The sequence below is a fragment of the Nannobrachium achirus genome (genome assembly GCF_963921795.1).
Source record: "Nannobrachium achirus genome assembly, chromosome: 13".
Classification (NCBI taxonomy): Eukaryota; Metazoa; Chordata; class Actinopteri; order Myctophiformes; family Myctophidae; genus Nannobrachium; species Nannobrachium achirus.
Genome location: NC_137833.1, coordinates 19,231,689 through 19,258,191, shown reverse-complemented (window position 1 = coordinate 19,258,191; position 26,503 = coordinate 19,231,689). Strand labels below are relative to the sequence as shown.

At 42.2% G+C, this 26,503-nt stretch overlaps 1 protein-coding gene across 1 annotated transcript; it reads left to right on the top strand.

The window, feature by feature from the left end:
- Window positions 1-1,528: 1,528 nt before the first annotated feature.
- Window positions 1,529-25,809, top strand: vwc2 (von Willebrand factor C domain containing 2; the record flags this gene model as incomplete). Its single annotated transcript, XM_080739795.1, has 3 exons — window positions 1,529-2,203; window positions 4,788-4,917; window positions 25,658-25,809. The coding sequence occupies 3 exons, from the start codon at window positions 1,529-1,531 to the stop codon at window positions 25,807-25,809; spliced, it is 957 nt and encodes a 318-aa protein (XP_080595921.1).
- Between the last annotated feature and the right edge of the window lie 694 nt (window positions 25,810-26,503).

Sequence of the window (26,503 nt, the reverse complement as noted above, 5' to 3'; positions counted from 1 at the left end):
CACCATCGGTATGCACCTCATTCTTCCTCTTCTCAGTACCACCCCAGCTCCAAGGATCCTGTCTCTAACGTGGCAATTCAGCTAAAACACAGCTCCAATACGATTGGTCTACCTACCATAAGTCAATTTCTTCCCTCTCCCAGCGGATGTATCCGAATTCATGAATAGCAAAACTTTCACTTCATTCTCAGAGGAGGAAAGAATTAATCTGGGTCATTGTTGTTGTCTAGCTGCATTTGTTTTGCTCAAAGCTGCAAAACAGAGTTGTTTTTATTGTTGATATCCTTTCTATTCATCAGTCACAACCAATTCCATGTCACAAATCCTTTTCTGATTTGCTTCTTGTCTGTTTTTAGTTTTTAATTAACGTGATAGCTTTTGTTCGAGCACCTCTCTTGGGTTAGGAAGCTGTCTCTGTCCAGCACTCCTTGTTCTGACTACGGGAAAGTAGTCCTGTCCACTATGGTTGACAAATGAATCAATACTGCATAGACTGCTCTTAAATATGGCCAGCCAGGACTTTACAGCTAATTGTTGAGTCAGTCAATACAAAGTAATCTCACCTTCCGTGAATCAAAGCTATAAATGTCAGTGTCAAAGTGAAATTTGTAAAGCGAGGCCCAGCATAGAGATTCAGCATTCTGTGTGAAGACAATGAATGGAAGTATACCACAGAATGCAGAGGCGTCATAGCAGGCACTTGAATTCAAGATGTTGCCTTGAATCAAATTAGCAAAAACAAAGTGAATTAAATATACATTAAGCTAAAATCTCTGAATTATATTATTAATTCTTGTTTTCTTAGTTGTAAAAACAGGAAACGAACAGAATGTTTTGGTGAATTAAAGAAATTAGTGCAACGTGAGACATGACATTGTATTTTTTGTCATTCCTAACTTATTTATGAATATGTTTTTAGACAACTATGGCTTGCATGATGTGCAGCTGGAACAGGTCTGACATTATTGTGAAATTGATAGGGCTCGCTCCTCTGAGAATAGAAAATTCATCCTTCCAGGGAAGAATTACACTTCATTTTCAAATCAATTTGTACAGTTCACAGCAATTCATTTTAAAAAGCAACCATTGATCTTTGTTCCTTGTATTGTTCTGAGAGTGCCAGAGAGTGTCAGATTCACATCCTTTCTTGCCATTTTTCCTCTCACTCTGTCCCTGCTGGAAGCGATTGAGGCCAAGAAGTGTTATAGTATAAGGCTGTATTGATTTCCTGACAGGGCCGTATGAATACTTCCAATTGTGACGGTCCAATTCACTGATCCTATACAAGCTTGCATCAGGCACTGTTGGGTGTCGGCTTGACAGCATAGGAGCCACGAAAGTCATCCAAATCCTTTGCACTGCTGCAAGGGGGTCAACCGAGGCACAGCACCGATGTCAGCCGGGCTAAATGTGACAAAAAGCTTTATAACTGTGGTCCAATTCTCTTCTTTGCAGATGGACTGGCTCACACCTGGGATGTGAAGTGTGTTAGCGAGGTGTCATCCCACCTCGCCGGTGGTGGGGAGGTATGCTACACCCCGTTGCCATGGCAGCAGAAGCCTTCTTTGTCATTTGGTTCCTGATGACCGGTGCTCAGTGTAATCCCATAGCACCCTTGCCGGTGAGCCGGGAACGTCTGGAGAGGGTTCTGACCCAGAGCAGGGCGGAGAAGCAGCAGAACAAGCAGGCCTCTGACGGGCCGCTGGGGTCCGGAACACAGCAGCGCCTGCTGGAACTCAACGCTCTGGGCCTGGAGGCCAGCCGAGACGGAGACGCCAACAGAACTGCCGCCGGCCGTGCGCGGCAAAACTCGAGTTCGGAGAAACAGGGCTCGGCGGGAGAGAGGTCACAGGAGCTGTGGAGTGAACAGTACGGTCCGAATCAAATAGACGAGGGCCCCACCAGCGAAGTCAACCTCTCCCTCGACGCCATCGACGAGTACGCCTACCCGGATTACAGGGGGAAGGGTTGCATGGATGAGAGTGGCTTTGTGTTTGCAATCGGCGAGCAGTTCACCCCGGGGCCGTCTACGTGCCCGTGTCTGTGCACAGACGAGGGCCCGCTGTGCAGCAAGCCGGATTGTCCTAAGGTTCACCCTCGCTGCATTAAGGTGGACACCAGCCACTGTTGTCCCCTGTGCAAAGAGAAGAAGAATTACTGTGAGTTTCGGGGCAAGATCTACGCCTCGCTGGAGGAGTTTAAGGTGAGCCTGTTAAACTGCAGTCAGTCACATTTCTGACATGCTCAGACTCAGGTCTTAAGGAACTGCTGACAGAACCTTGCCCAGGCTTTAATGGAGTTTGTCAAAGCCAGCACTACACAGAAACTAGTTCTCTAGCCATGCAGCAGAGAAGCAAGCAGGGAGCCAGATTTATAATGGCAAAGGTCAGCACTTGTATATATATTTTCCACATACAAACCTGAGCATGACCATGGGCTATATTTCATAATGCAACTTCAAAGGAGTGTTTTCAGTAAGTTGAAGCACTTTATACAGTTACAGAGTTATAGTAATACTCCCCAACTCCCCTTCTGTAAGTCGCCTGTATCGAGTGCATCTAGTAGATGTGGAGATGTGTGCAGTCAGGGATGAAGCAGGGTATCTTGACTTCCTCCAACTGTGAAGTTGGGGGTGTGCGTGCGCTTGTGTGGGCGCGTGAGCGTGTGGGTTTGTGTGTATGTGTATGTGTGTATGTGTATGTGTGTGTGTGTGTGTGTGTACGCACGCGCATTGTGCGTTCGTGTGTGGTGAGAAAAATAGACGAGAGTGAGAGAGAAACAGACACAGACAGACAGAGAGCTTCCCTGGGCTTACCTTTCTTTTGGGCCCTTTTTCAGTGTTAACCCACAAGCCTTTTTGCTTTGTGTCTATCACAAAGGTATTACATTTGACAGTGTCTGATGCCTCTCCGTATGTTTCTGAGGCTCTCAAACCAGGAGATATAATGTTGGTCAACAAACATCCGTCCTAAGGGAAATCTACAAACAGTTGTACTCACATAAAATATTTTATTTGTCCTCAAGAAGGAAATCTTTTTCCACAGTAGGTGCAGGCAGTCTCTTGAGCCAGACTATTTTCAAATGCTTCCTTCCTACTGTCTGGAGCACGGAAGCTCTGAAAATGATAAAGCTCCTCCCCACTTCCGTTTTTTTTTTTTTTTTTTTTTTTTTTTTTTTTCGTTTTTTTTTTACGCAGGTTAATCCTAATATAAGTAAATAATCATCTAAGCATATATAGCTTCCTGCTTAGAAGAAATGAAACTTACAAAATAAAATATAAGATATTTTAATAAGATCTGTTTTTGTGAACGGAAATGTCAAACAGATGACAGCAGAGTTATATAATCTACTCTGACTTTGTGAGGACCATTTTCCTGGTCCTCTTTTATTTTATTTTGTGATTAGAACATATTTTAGAGTTAGAGTTATTGGGAAGGATTAGGCAGGTTAGGTTTATGGGTCAGGGTTTCCTGCAGGAAAAAGTCTTGACCAGGGGGGGATCTAATTAATTAATTAATTCGAGTAATTAATTCACTTAATTTTTAATATTAATTCTTATTTTTGCCCTATAAAATGTGCCCATGATGACGGAAAACACAACTAAATTAATTCCCTTATTTTAGACTAATTCTTATTTTTGCCCTCAACATAAAAGGAGAGATTGACTCTTGTCTCTTGGCCAGGTGCTACAGATTTTAGGCCAGGGGGCCCCCCTGGCCAATAAAGTGCTGCAGGAAACCCTGTGGGTTGGGGTTACAGTAAAGTATTCCCTATTTTATATACAGTATAAGTTGTGAGCTTGTAGATCTGCTTTTTATGGCTATGGCTATGGCTTTGGCTGTGTGGCTGTGGCTATTTTCAATGACACCCTAAAATGTTAATGTCCTCACAAGTATAGTGAATACAAACGTGTGTGTGTGTGTGTGTGTGTGTGTGTGTGTGTGTGTGTGTGTGTGTGTGTGTGTGTGTGTGTGTGTGTGTGTGTGTGTGTGTGTGTGTGTTAGTTTGTGTGTACGTACGTGCGTGCGCGTGTGTGCGTGCGTTCGTGCGTGCATGCGTGTGTGTGTGTGACATAGAAACAGGCAGGGGGCTTTATGGTTGATTGCAGCATTTCAGGCCGTTCGACTGACTGCTGCAGTGCTCCATCTTTCACAGTGGCAATCGACAACCACAGTACATCTCGCCTACAAGTGGCCACAAGAAGTGAGGCTTTTAGCAGAGAAATATAGAAGCCAGATGAGGGGAGTAATCAGGGGGCTGTTATCATCATCAGCTCATGACTCTGTCCCACACTGGCTCCCTTCATAAGACACGTAAAGCTCAGTTAACCAAGCAATTGTGTACTCTGTTCACGAGCAGGCAAAATTGGAGGCATCTTTCGTTCGTTTCCCCATCCCCTATTGATTTCCCCATTTCCCTTGATTGTATACTGAAGTTCATTCCTCGACTTGGCTCTCCCTAAAATGAACCATTCATTTCCAATAAAGTCTTGTCGGATGGGCCCTCCCCTGCGGGTGCAGGCCTCACAATGAGTGCTCACTTTCGTTAACCAGCCACGCCGACAGGTGTGTGCGTGCGTGCATTAGTGCATGTGTGTATATGGGGTGAAAGATAGAGAAAGCATGATAGGGACAGACAGGCAAACGGTAAGACTGGCAGAAACAAAGAGAAGGGGAGCGAGATAGGGAGAAAATTAATTAAGTAGAAAAGACAGGGTTTTGTGTGTGTCTGTGTGTGTCGGCGCAGCATGCGGCGGTGTTGATTGGTATCTCTGTCTCGCTCTCCAGGTGTCACCGTGTGAGAAGTGCCGCTGTGAGCCCACTGGTGAGGTTCTGTGTTCAGTGGCAGCCTGCCCGCAGACCGAGTGTGTGAACCCAGAGTATGAGCCTGATCAGTGTTGTCCAATCTGCAAGAGCGGTGAGTAATCTTTGGTTTTACGTCAAACCCTCATTGTGCAGCTACGCTGCATGCAGCTGCATTGATTTAAGCTAGGGGACTGTGTCTGCTAGCCCCTGGTGTGGTCCTTGGAAGTGTTCCACGGCAAGCACAAACCTTGACCACAAACCTTGAGTGCTTGAAATGTTTTTGCCACCTTTGTAACACATGAATTGCAATGATTTGTTAATGTCCTTCAAAGATGTAAGCTTACCAGATTTAACAAAGGAAGTTAGTACTCATCATCACACCACTGCACTCTTATCTTATTTGATCTTATCTTATTTTTTATTGATAGTAGCTGCTGGCTAACTTTATCACTACCGGTGTCGGAGTGATAGGCCGAACATCTATTAAACATGGTATTTACAGTAAATAGGTGCTTATGGACAATATTGCCAAAACATTCAAGCCTTCTGGTGGATACCAGGCAGTTGATATCACATAACATCTCTCTAGTAGTACAAAATGTACTTCTGCAAAGCAAAAAGAGAGAATAACTAGGTACTCATTGGAAGTACAGGACGATTGACTAAAAAAAAAACATAGGTAGGTGCTTCTAGGATCAGTGGAACTAAAACTTGAAAAAGAGAGGAGCGATCCGAGCACTCTAAAAAGCTAAAAGAGGAGAGATGGGCGTAAAATCAAGGTACTTAATTTATTACAGAAAGGTCAGGGCACATACTTCTGCAAGCTTGTATCTTGTCTTGTGCATCGTGATGTTATCTACAGTATGACCTGATTATGACACATTACAGAGATAAGTGATTAAAGCATACTGTATGTTTTAAATCCATTGCTGCTGTCTGGTACTGTACGTTCGGCTGGGTGGTAGGTTCAGCATTTGAGCTCCTAGGGGTGGATACGATCCCATTGGTTTTTAAGACATTGCCCCATCTTAGGGGAACTTTTCTAGGTTCAGAGTAGATTATCTAAAGTTGTTTCTGATGATTTCAGACAGCATGTCCTAGATTATGTCCCCTTGTTTTCTTGGTGTGACTCTAATGCAACATGACAATGTCAGCAACATTGCCTCCTTCAGCAAAAAGAATGATGACTTGCATTATTTATCTACAACTTGGAGCCTCAAAGGACCATACCAGTCAAATTTAGACTTCTAGCCATTAGCAGATATTGCCACTGTCTCCAAAGAATGTCTGTACAAAAGTGTCCATACATTAGTAGATGTAAGCCTACATTTGAAACATTACTCACTTTAATTTGAGAGAGTAACAACAAGATGTTACTTGGTATACAGGAGGTATTTCAAACTTTTGAAAGTCACTATGCCATGTACAATTACTATTCAATTACTGTATTACTTTAATACAAGCTATTCAAATTTGTGCATAATATCAGTATGCCTGGAAAAATAGTTCCATACACGTGCTTCATGTCAATCTTGAATTTTAACTTGAAGTTTACAGGTTCAAGATTTCTTTATTGTTCGTCTTGTGTGCAGGCACATATGAGGAAAAATACAGACATTGTAGTGGTATTAATAACAATAATACTGAAGTGTATAATAAACATAAACATACAACAAGAAAAATCTAAAAGGTAGATACTCTGTCATATGACAGCGTCACACGTCAAAATAGCATATCTACAAGCTCACAACATGTTGTGATTTTTGTTTAGTCTTTTGGGCAACACCTGTAGTAGTTATCTGGTAATTGTAGCGGTCATCTAACTGTAAGAGCATGTTATGTGAACAAGCAACACTAGATGAAGTACATTGCGATTGATTTTAATTTACTTCTTTTTTTTATCGTCGCACATTTGAATCGATTTTTAACTGTCTCATGATGGGTCGTTACATCGCTAGTTACAATATGGATTTCACTTTACCATCCCTTAAGTTAAGTAATGTGGGGCTGTCTGTTACAATATAAATGGTAATATAATCTTGCATGAATAATTCATTTTTATGCAAAATTGTAAAACATGAAACATGTTGCTAAGACAACACTGTGGTCATTAGTCATCTGCTAGACTCAAATATGGCAAACATGCAGTAAGGCCAAGTTACATTTTACCTTTATTTACCTAGGGGAGGAAGGCTGAGCATGAGAGCTTTTTCAGCAACTCCCTGCTTACCATTCACACACACACACACACACACACACACACACACACACACACACACACACACACACACACACACACACACACACACACACACACACACACACACACACACACACACAGTACTATTTACAGCTTCACTGATTCGGTGAACACTTTTACATTGTTTGATTTCCTGTTTGTTTATGTTTTCTCCAGAGTCATTAAAACTTTACCGAACTTACCTGACTGATAGTCAATGTTGGATAAACTTGGAGTCAAGATTCCTTTTTTGAAAAACAATGTCTAGACTATTACTAGACTTTTCATATGAAAGCCATTTGAAATGCATTCAAACTTATTGATAATGCGACTTTGACAAAAAAGTGCTTTATGTCACAATTATATTACTGGTGTTATCAAATATGCCATTAGCCATAGTCACTGGCTACATCAGACCACCAATATGGTCCTTTAAGCATCCAATAATAGCCTACCTCTTACTTGTTGGCCTTTCACATTTCAAGTTTGTTTATTTTACACATAAAATATTAAAAACCAAGTAAAATGTAATGAAAACAAAAACTATAAAAACTAATCCTAGGAGGCTTACATAAACTTTTCACCTCAGATAAACAAACAGAGAGCAAACAAAGTAATAGAGATGACAACAGCCAAGCTAAATTGGAAAACAGAAACCCATTGACAGCAAAAGTCAACCAGGTGTTACTCCACATTCACTATATCAATATCTGACTGCCTGCGAACATCAAGGGGAAACACATGGCCTTTTGTTCACTTATTGAAATTACCAAGTGCTCACCAAGAGATTACCGAGTGCTTTGTGGAGAGTTTTTGGCAGCAGTCCATATCTTCCCTGTAGAATGCCCAGTGGATTTGCTGGGGTGCATTTACAGGCACATCAATCTGAAAGAGACAGATATGCGGGGACATCAATGTGCACAAGTGGAGATGTGACAGACTGAAAGAGAGTGTGCATGTATATTCAGAGCAACAAATCCATGTGCTTATTCAGGCAATAGGGATTTGTGGTTTTAAAATGAATCAAGGCTCTATGGCATTAGCTCTTATTACCATAAGATTACCACACATTACCATTTGTTGAGTAGAGTTCATATGTAAAAAGGAAAAAAGAAAAGGGAGAAAAAAAGAAAACAATTTGACCTTACACCACATTGACCACAGTGCACAAGTTGAGCAAGAAATACTACTATCACTAGATTAGCCTGTTTCCAATTCATGGAGTTGTTTTGTATTTTGTATTGTTCAACTATTTGTTATATTGCTTCTTTTTTTTTTTACACATAACTTAACCTTTACACGTACCTAAAATATTGTGAGGAGGAGCATACCGTCACTGTCGGGCAGAAACCTTGTATCTCCAAGTTTCAAATTTGTATTTTTTTTCCGCAAAGTAAAGCAGTGCTTCATCATACAAGGCCATCGCACATCGGTGCGAGGCGTTGTGTGCTTGTAGATCGGATGTTTTCACTAGTTTAAAACATTTAAAAAATGATAAATACATAACAAACGATTTTGGACATACAAGGTTTCCACCCGACAACGACAATACTATGAACTGGCAGCCATTTTCATGACATTCCAGTTTCAAGGTTTTGCTCTCTCACCATATTTCCAGTCACGTACAGTAAACTGATATTTACTGTGATATGGTAGCCGTCTGTGGTAATATCTTCATATTTTTTATCTTGGTGGCATTGAATTGTCTGGAGTCTCTGAGCTATTATCTCCACTGTGGTTTTGCGACCTTGTCACAATAGAATAGATAGATTAAAGTGTATGTTGAATTTCACTTTTTGTTTAATTTTTTAGTGTGATAACTCAACCTGAGAGACTGACGTTCATACATTGATCCCAAAGTGTCAGAATCCGCCACATCAACATTGAGCGTTCACCTATCGATACTGAACAGCACATCAATGTTAATAGCTGTAGTTCTGTGATGGACTATGGATTTTTGTTAAATAAACGCAGAGGAGTTTTGCCTGTAATGTTGTTGTTTGTCTGACTTGCCTACAGATGCTGTGTGAAGGGCAGACAGATGTTAAGACCTCTAGAGAACTTTGATGCATCTGAAGTGTGACATCAAAGTCGCCTCAGCCCTCCCTTGTTGCTAATGGCTACCCGCGGTAGAGATAGAACGAGATTCTATCATGGAGTTTATTTTGGGGCTTATCATACAGTATCAGCCACACTCAAATCAATAGACACTTTAAATGTTCAAGATAATAAGTGAGTTTGGTTTGGGCTCTTGAGCGTTATCTATACACTTAATTCATACTTGGTTACACGGCCGCAGCACTCGACAAAAGTAACCATTTTGCAGCTGTCATGCGTCTTGCAGTGCGGCATGTATTTCAGCTGAAAATCCAGACTCTTTTGTTTGAGCGACACAGTCATGCATGCAACAGAATCAGCCCCCAGAATTAGCCGTGCATCTCTGTTTCATGATTTCCCTCGCAATATCGTTATGAAGCATATTGCACTATTTCAGAGTTATGGCGTTTGATAAGTTCATCAATTATGCACAGACATTAACGTGGCCTTTTTCAGGCTTGCTAAATTACCGCTCATGGCGGAGCACCCTGTTTCACACATGTTGTCAGGGGCGTCACAAGGGGGGGAAAAGCGGGACTGAGCCCAAGGTGGAGGGGCCTTAATTATTTTATACTTTAGCTATTGAAAGATAGCAGATATACAAGCTTGTAGATCTGCTATTTTTTTTAAAGTCGTGAAAATGTGTGCAAATCTTAGAATATAATGTATTTTTTAAGCAAACATTTGTAACTCAAAGTTTGCTTCTGGGGGGTTCCTGGAACTAAATATTTTGAGGTGGGGGTCCGTGGCCAAATACATATCATTTTGGGGGTCCTTAACATGAAAAGGTTTGAGCACCACTGAAATAGAAACATACTGTAGGTTTAAAAAAAAAAAACCTTTTCACGATTTTTTGAAAATAGCAGATCTGCACTCTGTACCGCGCTGTGAGCTTGTATATCTGCTATTTTTCAATATTTAAAGCACAAAATAACGCAGTGAATCCTTGTGCCCATGCAGGGCCCAGGATTTTGTGCGACACCCCTGCATGTTGTTCAGGCCGTATGCGAGCAGACACTTGAGGTAGGGCCAGGGGAGGAAGATGAAAGTGAGAGCTATCTAACACCAACCCCAGACAGTTGTTCATGAATATCAAAGAACATCTGTGAATAGCAGCTCCATGAAATGAAAACAGGTTCTCTACATTTTTGTACTCATTAAGGTAAATCAGTGTAATATGTTGCATTTAAATTGTTTCATTCCTCTTTTAAGGTTTCTTACCACTGCTCACATCCATACGCTGGGCTGATTAAACATATACATGTAAAATATGGACAATTTACATGTCTGATGAAGAAAATGTCCTCTTGGCCCATACTGCCGAAATATACTGTATAGTTAAAAAGGCAAAATGATATCTTGGACCATGGAAATATGTACGTTTGTGTATGTGACCTATCTCCCGATTAGGGAGTCTCACTGGTTATAATAATTATTATTACTAGTAAGACACCTCAGGGCGACATGGGACAAAGGGCGAGGAAGCGCCAATTCTTGGCCATCTGGCCAGTGATGTATATCATACCAGTTACCCATATTCGTATGGAGACCCCTGGTACCCATATATGGAGATCCATGTACCGTACTTTCCTTTATGCGCATACATGGAGATCCCTGTCTGAACCAGCCACACAGATATGGGCTGTCTTCCTCCATATATGGGCATTTCCATATGAAATTTCCATCCTGTTAGATATGGGCTTAATATTGATGACATCAGGGATCTCCATGTATGGGCATAAAAGGGATTCTGTTGTTCTGTCTGAGTAGTTCCCATGACATTACAACATACAATCCCTTTTATGCCCATACTGGACACCCTTATCTGAACCAGCCACACAGATATCGGCCATGTCTTGGCCATCTGGCCAGTGATGTATATCGATAACATCAGGGATCTTCATATATGGGCATGAAAGGGATTCTGGGGAATACCCATATATGGACTTTTACATAGGTGACGTCACCTGGGATGTCACAGTGATGTGTCATGGGAACCACAGTGTCAGGCATTATAGACAGACAGACAGAGATACGGAAAGGGAAAGATGTGCCGGTTTTCATAGTTAACTGCGACCTATGGTCGCAATTATTATTATTACGATGCCGGGTACCTCGTCGGTAACGTGCATGGCGAGTTGAAGTCGGCCGGACGGATGTCTCTCGAGATACGTGAACTACAGACACACAGACAAAGATTTAGCACATTTATTGTAGGATTATTCTTATTTATCATACCATTTTATGTTTTTTTCCTGTATGCAATCCCCCCTAAATATTTCATAATTTCATCATCATTTCCATCATGTCACTTTTCTTTGAACAACTTAAGGATTCAGTTACATGACATTTATCTTCAAGACACGTGTATGGAATAAATCTTTCACTAAGGTTTCTTTCATAACATCTGCCCCAAGATTGCTTGGGATAAAAAAAAAAAAAAAATCAATTCAGGAGTGGTCTCTTTCCTGCTCTGCACCTCAGAAGGTGGCCCCTCCTTCTCGACCCTGTCTCTCATAGGCTATCGCCTTGGCAACGGACGAGGAAACAAGCAGCGCTTAGACATTAGGGTCAACACTAATCTGAGGGCTTGTGATACAAACAGTCTGAACTGGAGCCAAAACCACTTCAGCATAACACTTGTTAGCCTGGTTGACAGGAAGCATAGACAATTATTCAAATTAAGTAAGATATATATATGTGTGTGTGTGTGTGTGTGTGTGTGCGTGCGTGCGTGCGTGTGTGCGTGCGTGCGTGCGTGCGTGAGTGCGTGCGTGTGCGTGTGTGTGTGTATGTGTGTGTGTGTGTGTGTGTGTGAGTGTGTTTGGGATGGATGGCTGGATGGATGGAAATTTACCATATGGGTGGGTGGTTGGATGGATGGATGTATACTGTAGATAAAGATAGATATATAGATAGATGGCCTTTTGAGATGTGGTTATGCTTTTTAAGAGCATAATATGCTCTTAAAAAAGCAGGATGATGTATAATATTAGTATACATCATCCTAATGTGAAAGGAGAGTTGCTGAGATTTTGTGGCTGGTTTGGTCTATCGATTTAACGCAACCTTCAAATCCTTTTTGATGATAGAGGAGAAATTGTTTGCAACAGAAATAACATTACTCTCACTCAATACTGGCTCAATGGCTGAGGTTCAATATGCATTTGACTTCCTTTGCTTTCTATAAATATTTGTAAATATCCACAGTACAATCAACATTAATTTGTAATTGTGACTTGTTCAAAAACAGGTTGGCATGAATAGCAGAGATTTGACAGAGCTGAGAATGAGGGGAAAACATCACTAATGCTGGAACGGATTTAACAAATTGGGTTTAAGGAAAATATGGACTTAACAAAAAACACCTCTTAGGGGATCTGGCATGGGGGCAGCAGCACTATGCCCCACTGAGGATCTAATGAAATATGGTGTCTTAAAAAAGGCAGTTGCTGAGTGATCATAGCTCTGCGACCCAGAAGGACATCGTACTCACCTTGTATGCAGCTGGGGTTTTAAGGGGATGGTGAGCATGTAGCTATTAACAATGTTGCACAAAGAAAAGAAAAAAGACGGCTGCTTTCCTGAAACAAAAATCACACCCGTGTGAACTGAGCGGTGGTTCTCCCCCCCCGTGTGTGTGTGTGTGTGTGTGTGTGTGTGTGTGTGTGTGTGTGTGTGTGTGTGTGTGTGTGTGTGTGTGGCCTGGACAACAGCGCCCCTCCCTTAACATGTGTGGTCAGAAAAGGTACTACACAGGCTTGAGGCTACATACAGACCCACCCACATACAAACAAACTAACATACCTACACACACGGCCACGCTATGGAGACGGTGTGACCACCGCTCAAAAAAAATCTGTTTTTTCCCCCTCACCTATAACCTGACACTCAGCCTAAATTTTCATTTTGTTTCACTCCATTATTCAGTCTACTACAGCCATTTCTGGGATGGGCGTTGCCAAAGTGGCAGTCTTCTCTTCGCGGGCACTCGCGCCTGCGGCGCTCGGGCGCGAAGAGCAGGACCAAGGTCCGCTGGCCTTCGCGCCGCTTGCAATGTTGTGGACAATAATTACAGCAGTAGGATGGTGAATTTTCGGCGAGAGCTGTACACTACTTGAGTATCTGTACGAATGCTGAGGTGGGGGTAGGCTATATGTAGCTACTGGCTACAGTAGGACAACTGGGACACAGTAGGACAACTGGGACGTAGGACAACTGGGCGTAGGACAACTGGGATTTTCCCCTTCTGCGATTGGTTCACCGCCTGATCAATCACAACATAAGGAAAGCAGGTGACGTCGTTGTTAAGCGACCCATATTGGTGTTGTTATGTGGCTGGCTAACCAGTTGCTACTTGCTAATAAAGAAACCGGCAGAATAGGAGCGCTACTAACTAGTAATCAAACACAGTAAAACATGTCTGCTACTGATGTTTCATAGCGAGATGGATACATTACGGTCACATGTTACCGCGGCGGGCGATGCCGCGTTTGTCTATGTTTGGGAATGTGCGGTACGGTCCGGTGCTGCGTTATTTGGAATCGCAAATGAGTTCTTGGAAAACCGACGTCATCGAGTCGAAACGACGCTGATTTGCCGTACAGATTTTCGACCGAGCAAGACTCTCCATTGAGAGAGTCACCAGACCCCTGAATCGTCTAAACATTTTTTTTAATGGGAGTGGCTAGCGATTCAGGGGCTGGAGCCAGGCAACCTCACCTATGCAGGTGTCAAATTTTGATTTAGAAGTCCAGTCTCATATGGTGCAACATTTCATGAAATTATTCATACAGACAGAAAATCACTGCTCCTGTACTGTGGCTTTTCCTCTCAAAAGCACTCCCACTTATCCATCTCCACTGGATGAGGTTATTTTTCTGGTCATTTATAATACATATTTACTAAAGAACTGCATTAAGACAAGTCGTGTCTATTATTCTTCAGTTCCCATTACATTGCACAAAAAGCTCTAAAGGAGAGTTGGAATGACTGCATTAGTGGGAGCATGATGACTGAGAAGTGTCTCTGCTCCTATCGTCTCGTGCGCAATGTTATGGGTGATTTATACTTGGTTGCGTGCCAGTGTCGCCGGCGGCACACCGAAAGTAGCCGATCTACAAGCTCACACCTCGTTGTGCAATGCAGCACGTTGTGGGCTTGTAGATCGGCTATTTTCGGTACGCGACACCATGCGCATTGCGCAACCAAGTATAACTCGGGCTTTAACACCAGGCCAAGAGCCACAGGTGCTAATGGTCCTCTTCTTCACACTGTTGCCCATGCCAACGACTCACATGCAGTAGTGACAGCTTGGGTCCCGCCGTTCAGGCACATGGACAGTCCATTTGTCACCCGTGCCACTATTAACACATCCTCTACAGGCTAATGTGTCTTGGGGGAGGGGGGGACTGCCACAACAGAGAAAGAGAGAAGGGTGAGTGTTGTATTGTATTAATGAAGCCATGACGAATAGGTGGGCGTTCAAATGATAAGCAGAATAATAGGGTGATGGCAATGAGTAAGCACCACAGTTATGGAACCATGCATAAATTAGCAGAAATGAGCTCCATGCCAATATGACTGACTGGTTGACAGGCTTATGTTTAATCCGTGTTATGAGGAAGCACCCACCCCTCAACCCCGCTTTTTTTTTTAATAAAGCATACAATGACTTACCCATTAGGTCTCATAGAATGCCTCTGATGTATGTGTATTTTATTTGAGGCAGTTTGCTAAATGCTGTTAATGATGATGAATCAATAGCGACAGTAGTCCAGGCTGCAAGATAGGTTGTTATTCAGATCGGCAGCGTGCATGTTCATCTGAAGGCTTATAAATGCGTGAGGGCTGACATTTTGACAGGCCTCTGCAAACTGTTCACATTGATTGATGTACCAGCACACTCCTTCGGGTAGTGCCTCTGTCCAATGAAATGTTGAGGCTGCAGTGGAAAGACTCCCCCATTTATCAGCATCTTAATTCCAGAACAGAATAGTGTGGCTCAAGACCTTGTTAGCCTAAGAAAGCCAGCCATTGTTATGCTATACCTGATGTCATGGAAGCAATTGCTGCAGTGTTTATATTTGCATGTGCTGCTGAAGCGAAGCGATAATGGATGATTTATATAGGCTCTTTTTGCCCTAGTTGTGGAAGATGGATGGAATTTTACTAAACAATAACAGAATCCTGCCTAGAAGGCAGGAGCCATACTACAGAGGTTATACAGAAGAAGGCTACTGTAGCTGACCTCGCCAGTTGTGAATAAAGGAAGGCGGGTTGGTCTCAACGGGTGCTTTATTTTCGCAGATAAAGCATTCTATCAACACCATGAAAACTATAAAAGAATAAATAGAATATCATTACTACAAATTAAGGCTGGGACTTTAACTGATTAATTGCGATTAATTAATTACAGAAAATTAACGCGATTAAAAAAATTTACGCATTTTAATCGCACTTAGTTTTTGCACCACAGAACCTTCAGTTTCGGGCATACCGATCATAGCGATGCACCAACCAAGAAGAGACAACAAACGCAAAGGGAGAAGTAGCCGATCAGAGCGACAGCTTGGCCCAGTGGAATGCAAAATTTATTTTTTTAAAACTCACTTGTTGATTCACTGGTACAACAAAATGTGTTTTACTTGAAAAGAATGCTTCTCAGGTCAAATATCGATGTGCGATTAAAATGCGATTAATTGCGATTAATTAATCACAGAGCCTGTAATTAATTAGATTAAAATTTGTAATCGCATCCCAGCCCTACTACAAATACATTCATTTCTCATTTCACTGTTTCCCATCAAAACAATAAAATCAGTGCATTTCAACTTTCACTGTTTCATTTCAACAATAAGATAACTTCATTATTAATGCAGGCTAGCGGACAAAAAGGAAATTCCAAAACAAAGTAACTGGAAGTTCAAAATAAAGTAAGCTAAATAAGCCACGAAAGTAACAAAAGGCTTTATTAAAGAAACCGTTACGTTTTATGTTACAAGCTTTGGCATAAATACTAATATCTATTAGTATCTATTGTATGTGACATTGGCAAACTATTGGAAACGTGTCCATACCCAGGGAAATGGCCCCCAAACTATATGCATTGAATCCATGGCCTTACCATGGATTTGTGCACTTGTTGAGAGCCGGTTTCGCTTGATCTCTTTTGATGGATGGTGGCTGGTACAGCACATGAAAAGTAGACTTCCCAAGAAGAATGGAGAATTGGTTCAGAATTGAATTTAACTCTGCATGTGGTCTCCTTGCTCTTCTATTGAGAAATGTCTTGTGGTCGGGAGCTGAACCGCAGGCATTTCAAAGTCATGGATTGCGACTTTCAATTTAGGAAAAGTTTAGAAAAAATCACCTTCAATCATTTTACGATCTCCACTAAGGAGGAAAATGCTTGAGAACAGCCACATTCTGTATTAAAGTCACCATAGCACGCTCAGTGCAACTGTGGATTATTGCCGGCACATGAGACCGTTTTGTAATTAAAGCTTCTGCACTTTATTGACCACACACACGCACGCACGCACGCACGCACGCACGCACGCACGCACACACACACACACACACACACACACACACACACACACACACACACACACACACACACACACACACACACACACACACACACACATTATTGGTGCACCATAGGGCCTCCTGCTTGCTATGCTTTTAAATCAAAGCCCTTTATAACTGCACCAAATGAACTCGCTCTCTCTCTCTCTCACTGCTGGCGTTCTCTCTGGTGTTATGTTATGTGTGTGTATAGCCCTGAGCCCTCAGCATGCTTCTGTAAAGACATGGTCACACATTATGCTTCAGAAGTGTCAGCGTCCAGTTCACTTCCATTCCACTCTATGGAATGGAATGGGGGTGGAGCGTACTTTTTTCTTTCCATACTTTCCTGTAACTTTCTAACCTTAACTGCTGTGACGCCTCTGAAGATTTCCCCTCTTGGGATAATAAAGGTATCTATCTATCTATCTATCTATCTATCTACAGCAGGGGTCTTCAACAGGGGGTCCGGGACCCCTAAGGGGTCCTCAGAGTTAGTTCAGGGGGTCCTCCAAATCTTCCAATCCTTTTTTATATTAACAACTTGAACCAGCTAGTGTCCATATTCTGTTGCCAGAAATAGCAGATCTACAAGCTCACAACACCTCGCGCTGCGAGGCGTTGTGAGCTTGTAGATAGTCTATTTTCGGCAAAGAGGTTTTGTGTAGAGGGGAAAAAGAGCAGACTAAGTACAGAGTAAAAGGTCAATTCATTAGGTAATGACAGCTCAAGTGGTTAAATATCTGAAAAAACAAATTGACATGAATCCAAAATACACTGATGATTGTGCTGTCAAACAATGAAACTATATGGAATCTATGAAAAGGTTGTGGGGGCCCCTTCTTCATCTCTCTCTCTCTCTCTCTCAACTAAGGGGTCCTTGGCCTGAAAATGTTGAAGACCCCTGATCTACAGTATCCATCCATCCATCCTTCCATATGTTTTTTCTTTTACATTTTGACGTGATGCTTTCAGCCTGTCTGAAGCGGAGTCCAACATTGTAGTTATCTTCCAGTGAGCCAACCACTCCAACATGAGTCATAGGAACTACACAGCAGAAAACAGGCACTGCTCACAACATGGGAAATACAACAGGCAGTAGTGAATCAGGAGGTAATGTATTGGAAATGGAAGGTTCCTGGTTCAATCCCTGGCTCCTCCAGGCTGTGTGTCCATTAGCAAGACATTGAACCCCTAACAGCTTCTGATGAGCAGGTTCTCCTGATCTTATGTGAGAGTTTGATAGTTCTAACCTTCAAGCTTATCGTCATGTGTGAAAGGGGTAATGGGGGGAATGGGTTAATGTGAAATACACTGTAAAGCACATATTATACAGTATCTGCTGGCACTTCTGCAGATGTGTGACCATGCCCTTAGAGGAGAGCACAATTAGACAATTGGAAACACCTGCCAATCGATTAACCCTGACCATGTGCTCCTGTGAGTCAATCCTTCTCCTGCCACAGCTGTCTTAATTGAGTGAGAGTTCACAGAAACGCTAATAAACAACTTCGGGAAAGGTCACTCACTACCTGCATGTGCCCGGTACAAACTTACCAACAAGCACCTGAATGGGAGGGCTACTGAGGGTGAGTGAGAAGATTGCAGCCAGGAGAATGAGGCTGCCCGGTCACTAACACAGACAGGAGCTCCCAGTCAGCAAACCTTTGCTGTGGGAACCAACACACAGCCATCAATCATGAGGGCATCCTCCTCCTAGCTACCTACGTGGACATACTAGAGAAAGATGCGTGGATGTAGGGTGGAAAGTAGTGGCAAGCTAGCCAGATAATATATCGTCACTGTCGGGCGGAAACCTTGTATCTCCAAGTTTTAAAATTGTACATTTCTTCGCAAAGTAAAGCCCTGCTTCATCATACAAGGCCGTCGCACAAAAGTAGTAGCACTAGTTTAAATCATTTTTAAAATGATAAATGAAAAACGAACGTTTTGGACATACAAGGTTTTTACCCGACAAAGACGATATGGAGGATTCAAGACGACTCGAGATGCTGCTGACCTGGATAGACTAGAGCTGTGTTTCTCAAAGTGGGGTCCGAGACCAAATATTACAGTCGGTTTGGGTAACTCAGTGAGATTGGGGTAAGAGCGCTCGTTTTGTCATTCACCACACACACCTAACACCACCTGGATCAATTCACCTTGATAGTCTCTTATCAGCGCACCTATGTAATTCTGCGTATTCACCATGAGATGGCGACAACAGCCATTCACTTGTGTAGTCGCTGACGTCACTCGTTTGCGACACCTCTTTCGTTGTTTATCTACCTGCCCAGCTCAGCTGTGTTTAGCCATTAGCTTACTATGCCTAACTCTAACCCTAACCCTAACCTTAACCTCAGTAAAAACATGCCTAACCCTAAACCTTACCCTAACCTCCGTGGGGTGAGGCGCTATCATTCCTGCAGATGCTACGTTGTCATCGTCGTTGTTGTGGATCAAAGCGACCGCTTGTTCCGCCCCGCGCCGCACGACGAGCGCTCCTGTTCTCATTTTCACTGAAACTCAAAAAACATACATTTGGGGGTCCTTGACATGAAAAGGTTTGAAAACCACAGACCTACAGAGAGATTGGATAGTATGCTGTACTATTTAATTGAAGGATAGTAGGGTAGTAGGATAGGATAGTAGTAGGATTAATGATAATGAATATTAGGATTGTAGAATAGGATACTTGCCTAAAGCATATTACCTGTGAGTCTACCCAAGTACTTGATGCATCTTCTAGCATGGTTTGGTGGCACTTGAATGGCTTAGCCAATTCTAATGACCAACTTAAACAAAAGTTTTCATTAGCTAGCTAATTTACCTAGAAAGATAGATAGACCTTTATTGATCCTGAGGGAAATTCAGTATACCGGTTCCTAAAATAACAAAATGGCAATTCTTCAGAGTGTGATTGAAGACTTCGTTAAAAGTGTATAGTGGTGCTGCTTAATTTGTTTGTGCACAAATGCATTTCTGCACGTTCAACATTGTAATTTCATAGAGAAAATCAGCCTTATCCAATATCAGGGCTATCCAACCAAAGTGCAGTGATAAGTGAAATCTAGAATGGATAGAATGAGTGTGTCAATTCGAGTGAGTCAATTAAAACAAGAAAATGAACACATGTGCCATTAAACAAAGTTGTTTACAAGTGAGGGCCTGCACAGCTCTTCCACTGTGGTGTGGTGTGGTTTTAGTTACCATGATCTCAGCTCCCATGTTACTGCTAGTTGCATTGGATGATTAGAAAATGGGGAAAGTACCAAAAGAAACCAAAAATAGATAAAAAGTCCCGCTGTGTACCAAGGTTCTGCTGTACCAGTGGAGATTTTCATATATATGGGGAGAGAGATGGGGAGTGACACACAGCAAATCAGATCCTATGTGGTATGAGCCTGGACCGGTAGGCCAGCGGACGCCCCCATTGATTTTTAATGATTTTTTGGGGGGCTTTTAAGCGATTTTGCATTTTTAATGGGAAATTTAGACTAGTAGTAGATGTTCGCACTCCCGATCCAACCAATATGACCGAGTCATAGTGTTGAGGGCTTTGTAAGAGTACCTATTGTAATTGTCTGTCTGTCTGTGCTTATTGCTTTAAAGTTTAGGCTATTGTCCTAGTAGTCATATTTCAAGTAATAGAGGCCGACCCCGTTATGCTGACATGGCCAAATACTGTGCTAGGTTTTGACTTCATTTTGTTAAAAATAATTTACTGTATATTTGCCATTATCTTAATTTACTGCATATATTCTATAGCCTATGTAGAGCTAATTGAATTTCAATTGGTTGTTTTGTCTTTTTAATGAATAATAATATTTACATTTATAGATTTGTCCTCAAGATCCCTTTGAGAAAGTTCATAAGAATGAAAGAAATGGAGGCAATCAGAGACACTTAGAGTCTTTCTACAGTATTAATCTGCTGAAAGCGATCGAGAAATGGATGTATAATAACCCAACCAATATGCAAAGGCAGGCACAGTCAGAAATCTCTGCAGCTGCATTAAATGTGCCAGGTCTGGTGCAGGTATAACTCAACCATGAATATCCCGTCCAATGAAAGAGAGAGACAGTGGGAGAGACAGCTGACCTGCACAAGGCCCTTAACAATGCGGTATAATCACCATTCACCAGTGGTGGAAAGTAGGCTACTGAACACATTCATTCATCTGCCTCTGCCATGGGTTTTTCAGTGTTTTTACCTTACCAGTGAACTGCTGGATTTTGAATGACCATCCATGGCAGTGAATGTGTTTGCTACAAATTAGAGGGACTTTACTTAGGTATGCCCATTTTCAATACTTCATATCGTTCATGATTCTACTCCACTACATCTGAGAGGCAAATATTATTTGAAAACTGAAGTTACTGGTTACTTTGTAGATCCTATTTTTGACTTTGGCTATTCAAAAATAGCATATCGACAAGCTCACAACGTGTTGCATCTCGACACGTTGTGAGCCTGTCGATCTGCTATTTTCTTTAAAGAGTTTGACGAATGTTGACAATAATGAGTAGGCTACTTTTATTTTTGTACTTTAAGTGTATTTTGATGCCAAAACATTTGTTATTTTACTCAAGTAAAATGTTTAATGCAGGACTTTTACATGTAACCTTTAATTAAAGCTGTATTATGTAAGTTTGTTTAGTGGATACATTTTTATTTTGTCCAATCTGTATAGTAGAGTATACCAGTAAGACTCCCTAATCGGGAGATAAGCGACCGTTGGTCGCTTATCTCCACAAATAGGCCAAAAGTTTGTTTTACCAAAATTGTCCTGATGGTGGCGCTAGATGGGACAGATGCGTTTTGATTACATGACTGTAGAGATACTGTGCGATTTGTGTGATTTTAGGGCAAAATCTGACGTCGTCCTGAAGGTGGCGCTATATGGGACAGATCCAAGTTGATGACATGAGTGTAGACATACTGTGTACCGATTTGCGTGATTTTAGGGCAAAATCTGTAGGAGCAGTGTCCAAAAATGTGTTGGAAAAAATCAGCCTGATGGTGGCGCTAAATGGGACAGGTCCATGTTGATGACATGAGTGTAGACATACTGTGTAGCGATTTGCGTGATTTTAGGGCAAAATCTGTAGGAGCAGTGTCCAAAAATGTGTTTTAAAAAATCGGCTTGAAGGTGGCGCTATATGGGAGAGATCCATGTTGATGAGATGAGTGTAGACATACTGTGTAGCGATTTGCGTGATTTTAGGGCAAAGATTGTAGGAGCAGTGTCCAAAAATGTGTTTTAAAAAATCGTCCTGAAGGTGGCGCTATATGGGACAGATCCAAGTTGATGACATGAGTGTAGACATACTGTGTACCGATTTGCGTGATTTTAGGGCAAACATTTTAGGAGCAGTGTCCAAAAATGTGTTTTGCAAGAATCGGCCTCATGGTGGCGCTAGAAGAGGGCCATGTGAGAAATGAGGGGTGGGGTCTCCGCGCCGCCGAGGCGGACGAATAGATACCGGCCCCGGCTCTCCCGGTCGCTCCTAGCCGGAGTTAAGGCATTTTATGTGAGCTGCAGTGGAGGGGGTCCTCCACTGGGGGCGCCACCACTTTTGCATCCGTTCTGGAGCACCAGGAGTCGGTGGTCCCCGGGAATTCCCTGTGAGCAGCCCCGTTGGGGTGGTCATTTTTGCACATTTGGTCATTTTTTACACCTGGGGGTCCCCCAGGGACCTGGGGGTCCCTGGAGCTCCGGGGGTCCTTGGAGGTTGTAGTTTGGCAGGCAAGGAGTTTGTGTGGAAATTTTGGCATGGATCGGGGCAACGGTGGCGGAGATTATGAGTAGGGGGAAAGTGTGACGAGTGACGTGACGGAAGGAAGGAAGGAAGGACAGACAGACAGACAGACAGACAGACTGACGGCTGGTGGAGGTTTGGATTGCATGAGAGTGTAAAAGTAACTGCGACCTACGGTCGCAACAATACAATGATGTGGTTGTATTTGCTCTTCGTCGTCTTCTCCCCCTTGCTGACGTCTGCCTAGGCAGGGTTTGAACCACTCAACCTTGCACATGAAGGGCATATGCACTAACCACCACACCAACTTCGCACCATCAAGAAAACTGTAAAAAAAAATGAAAAACAGGAAGGTTGTTGCAACCAACGAGAAGAGGACGCCCACTTGACTCTGCTCTCACTCACACACACACACGCACGCACACACACACACACACACACACACACACACACACACACACACACACACACACACACACACACACACACACACACACACACACACACACACACACACACACACACACACACACACACACACACACACAGGCCTGCCTCCAACACTGACCGAAAAGAATTTCCCTCATAATATGGGGTTGTGGTATAAAAAGGTTTGAGAACCCCTGGGTTAGATACAACCTTTGAAACAATCCTGTTTCTGGTTTGACACAAACTCAATTTCTCCCCTGAGCAAGCAGGCAGGCTCTATTAGCTCTGTGGTAAAGAAATTCAGCAATTGCGCAGGAAGTGTTCAAATCTGGGGTAGAACAGGAAATGTACATAGTGCAGCAAGTAAAAGAAGCAGAGTACCTTTTCCACCTCTGATAATCACTGAGTGAGCCAGGACACTTTACAGCATGTCCTCATAGGAGCTTGATCACCTACCGTATAGCATAAAACTGCTGCTCTATGGATGATATGACTTCTCTGCTGTCAGCCTTAAGCTAAATTAATGCTCCACAGTACGCCAGTGTTACTTGCAGACAAGAGCTGGTGTGACGCATTGTTAGCAACACAATCGTGTGACAATGTATAAATTAAAGCTTTACCCACCAACGTTTATGCTGCTCAGATGACCGCAAAACTGTCCCAGTCCCACTGCATGCACTATGCATTCCAGGATTGGGCCTCAAACGCAGGGGCATCAACTTTCTTTTTAGGATTCATGGAAAGGGTCCATACTTTCGAGAAAAAAAAAAGCCTGGCTTTAAGAATATGTTCTATAAGATATTTGGGGCATTAAACATGACTCTTTGAAAAAACAACAAACTTCATACCAAATGCCACAGGCTAACCAGAATGATTGAATAGCAATGCTCAAAGTCTAGGAGTAGACTATTTCGATTACGCTCAGAATCTCTCAAATTGGAGCCATTCATATTTTTGATGAAACTTTAGAACGTTTTGTTAGTTGATAATAACTATTATTTAAAATATGAACTTTCTACGGATTAAAAAGTTTGAATTAAACAGTCGAATTTGAAAAAGGGGGTGTGAGACTGAGAGGATCATGTTTTTCCAGCATGAAAAACAATGGCTTCTGTCCCCCACCATGCATCTACTTCAACATACAGTATAGTAGTGTCCCAAATCCCCGGCATAAATCAAGTTTAAATCAAAAGAAAATATGATGCCAAAGCTGCCAAAGCCAAAGCTACTTTACTTTTCATCTGGCACCCATGCTTGATTATTCATATTGGTATAATTTTTGACTGGGGTAAACAAGTCAGGGGTCTGAGGTGTATTAATGATAGATGGCTGTCAAAGAAGATTTGACAGCCAGGTATGACTGCAATACTAAGTGTTCATGAATGTCTGAATTTGCCTTCATGAAGATGGATGGAGCCAATTACTGTGCTATGAAATTCATTGGAATTCGTCCTATGTTTTAGAAATGTATTCAACCAAAACCATGGCAGATGCAACATTCTAGTGCCCTCAACCACATGAACCACCTTTGCATCCTTATTCTGGGTCAGAATAGTTGCGAAAATAAGTGAATATCTGGTGAAGATATAGCACATGTAAAAGCTCACAATGTGACGTATTGTGAGCTAATTCTGCTATTTTCAGCAAAGAGCTTTGGAGTTGAGGGAGGAAAAGGAGGGGACCAAATAAGGCCCCCGGGGGACCCTAAGGTCAACTAAGTATATAGGGTTTAAGTGGTTAACTTGGGTAAGTTGGGGACATTGTGTTTTGCTTGTTAAAAAAATTACTTTGTGTGGCAATCAATGAGCATTCACACATGACAGACCTTTTAGCTGAAAGACAATGAATTGAGGGCAACAAATGGCGCTGTCTCTTCCATTCATTCTACTCTTTAGTCTGACATTTGCCGTTGTCTGAAGTGCGCCAACATGCCATGGGAATTTTTTAAGGAAGACACAAGCGCTTGTACATTTCTGCTTGTTTCCTTTGTTGATCCTTTGTTTACACAGATGTCACAAATACTTTATTACAGAGCAGTGTGAGGAGTCAGCAGAAGTTCAAAACAGCCTTTGCTGCTTTTCATGTTCCAGACAAATAAATTAATTATTGAGTTAGCAGAAGAGAACAACAGTTTGAGTGCATTGGTTCAAGTGCTATTTATCCAGAAACTCTCTTGTTTTTCTTCAGGCCCAGTCTTTAATAACAAAGGACAGAAACAGAAATTACATTGGAGAGTTCACAGTAATGGATTCTTTAATGCATGTGGTTTCAGAATCACAATGTCTGTAATTTGGTGGCATTTGGTAGCCTACGCAACAGAGCAAAAGATACCGGTGTTTGAACTGCGCACCGACCGTATCTTCCAACATGCGTTGTGCATTAACCAATGACCTTTGCCTGAAGTAGCAGAGCAATATAGTATATACCTTTCTTGCTGTACAAGACATTTATTTTACTGCCATAACATCGGTGTAGATGCAGAATGGTTTCCAAAGTGCATCACATTAAATCTACATTAGTCTCACAGGCCCTGAGCAAGTTGAATATTTCAATGTTCTGGATACAAACCACAACAATAACCTACCTTCTCACCCAAAAAGCACAAAGGGAGAACATTATCCCCAAACCCATTATTCCCTTAAACATTGCCAGATGTTCTGGTCAGTGGCATTCGTTTCTGAAGCACCTAAAAACGTATTTTCTCCTTTTGTCCTGTAACCATAACACAACTCTTCTCCCTTTGCCTCGTGCAGGGCCGAACTGCTACGCCGACACAGCAGTGATCCCCGCCGGACGAGAGGTGAAGATTGATGAGTGCACAATCTGCTACTGCACATATGAGGAGGGTACCTGGCAGATTGAGCGTCAGGCCACCTGCAGCAAGAACGACTGCCAGCACAGCTAGAGACATTAAAGTGTGCGTGCTTGGTGACTGACGCACGGCACATCAAGCTCTCGGCCTTCACGGAGTCCACCGGACAACAGGGTCAGACCCCCCCACCCCCACCCCCACCCCCACAAACCCACAAACCCACAAAACCATCTCAGCATTTATAATCACTTCTGTATTAATGAACAAAGCTTTTATGAAGATTTGTAATCCACATGCAGAATATCTATTTATCTATGTATTGAAATTATTTATGAATATATATATAAATAAATGAACAAATGAATAAATGAATATAGGAGATTAACTCTGAACTAGTAGGGGAAAAAAATATTTTTTCTAGGCACTGTATTTTAATAAAACAATGTAATAGACCACAGGTCAAATATAACAGAATGTATACTGTAGATTATACCTGGACCTGTCTTTGGAGGTTGAAATCTCCTGTGTCTGAACGTGGTGTCATCTTTCACATTTTTGACACCAGTCCCCTCAACCACCAAAGTGCAGACTAGACTTGTGCTGTCCGTTTTTGAAATTAATAAGTACAAGATGTGCTGTGTAGAATTAATCAAGAACAGGAAAAAGTGGAGAGAGAGAAAGGAGCTTTTAAAGGAAGAAGGGAAACCCAGGAGTTAGACTGTTAGACTGTTTGTCCATTTCTTTGCGTTCTGTATGTTCCAATGTGCATTGATTTGAAAGTGATTTT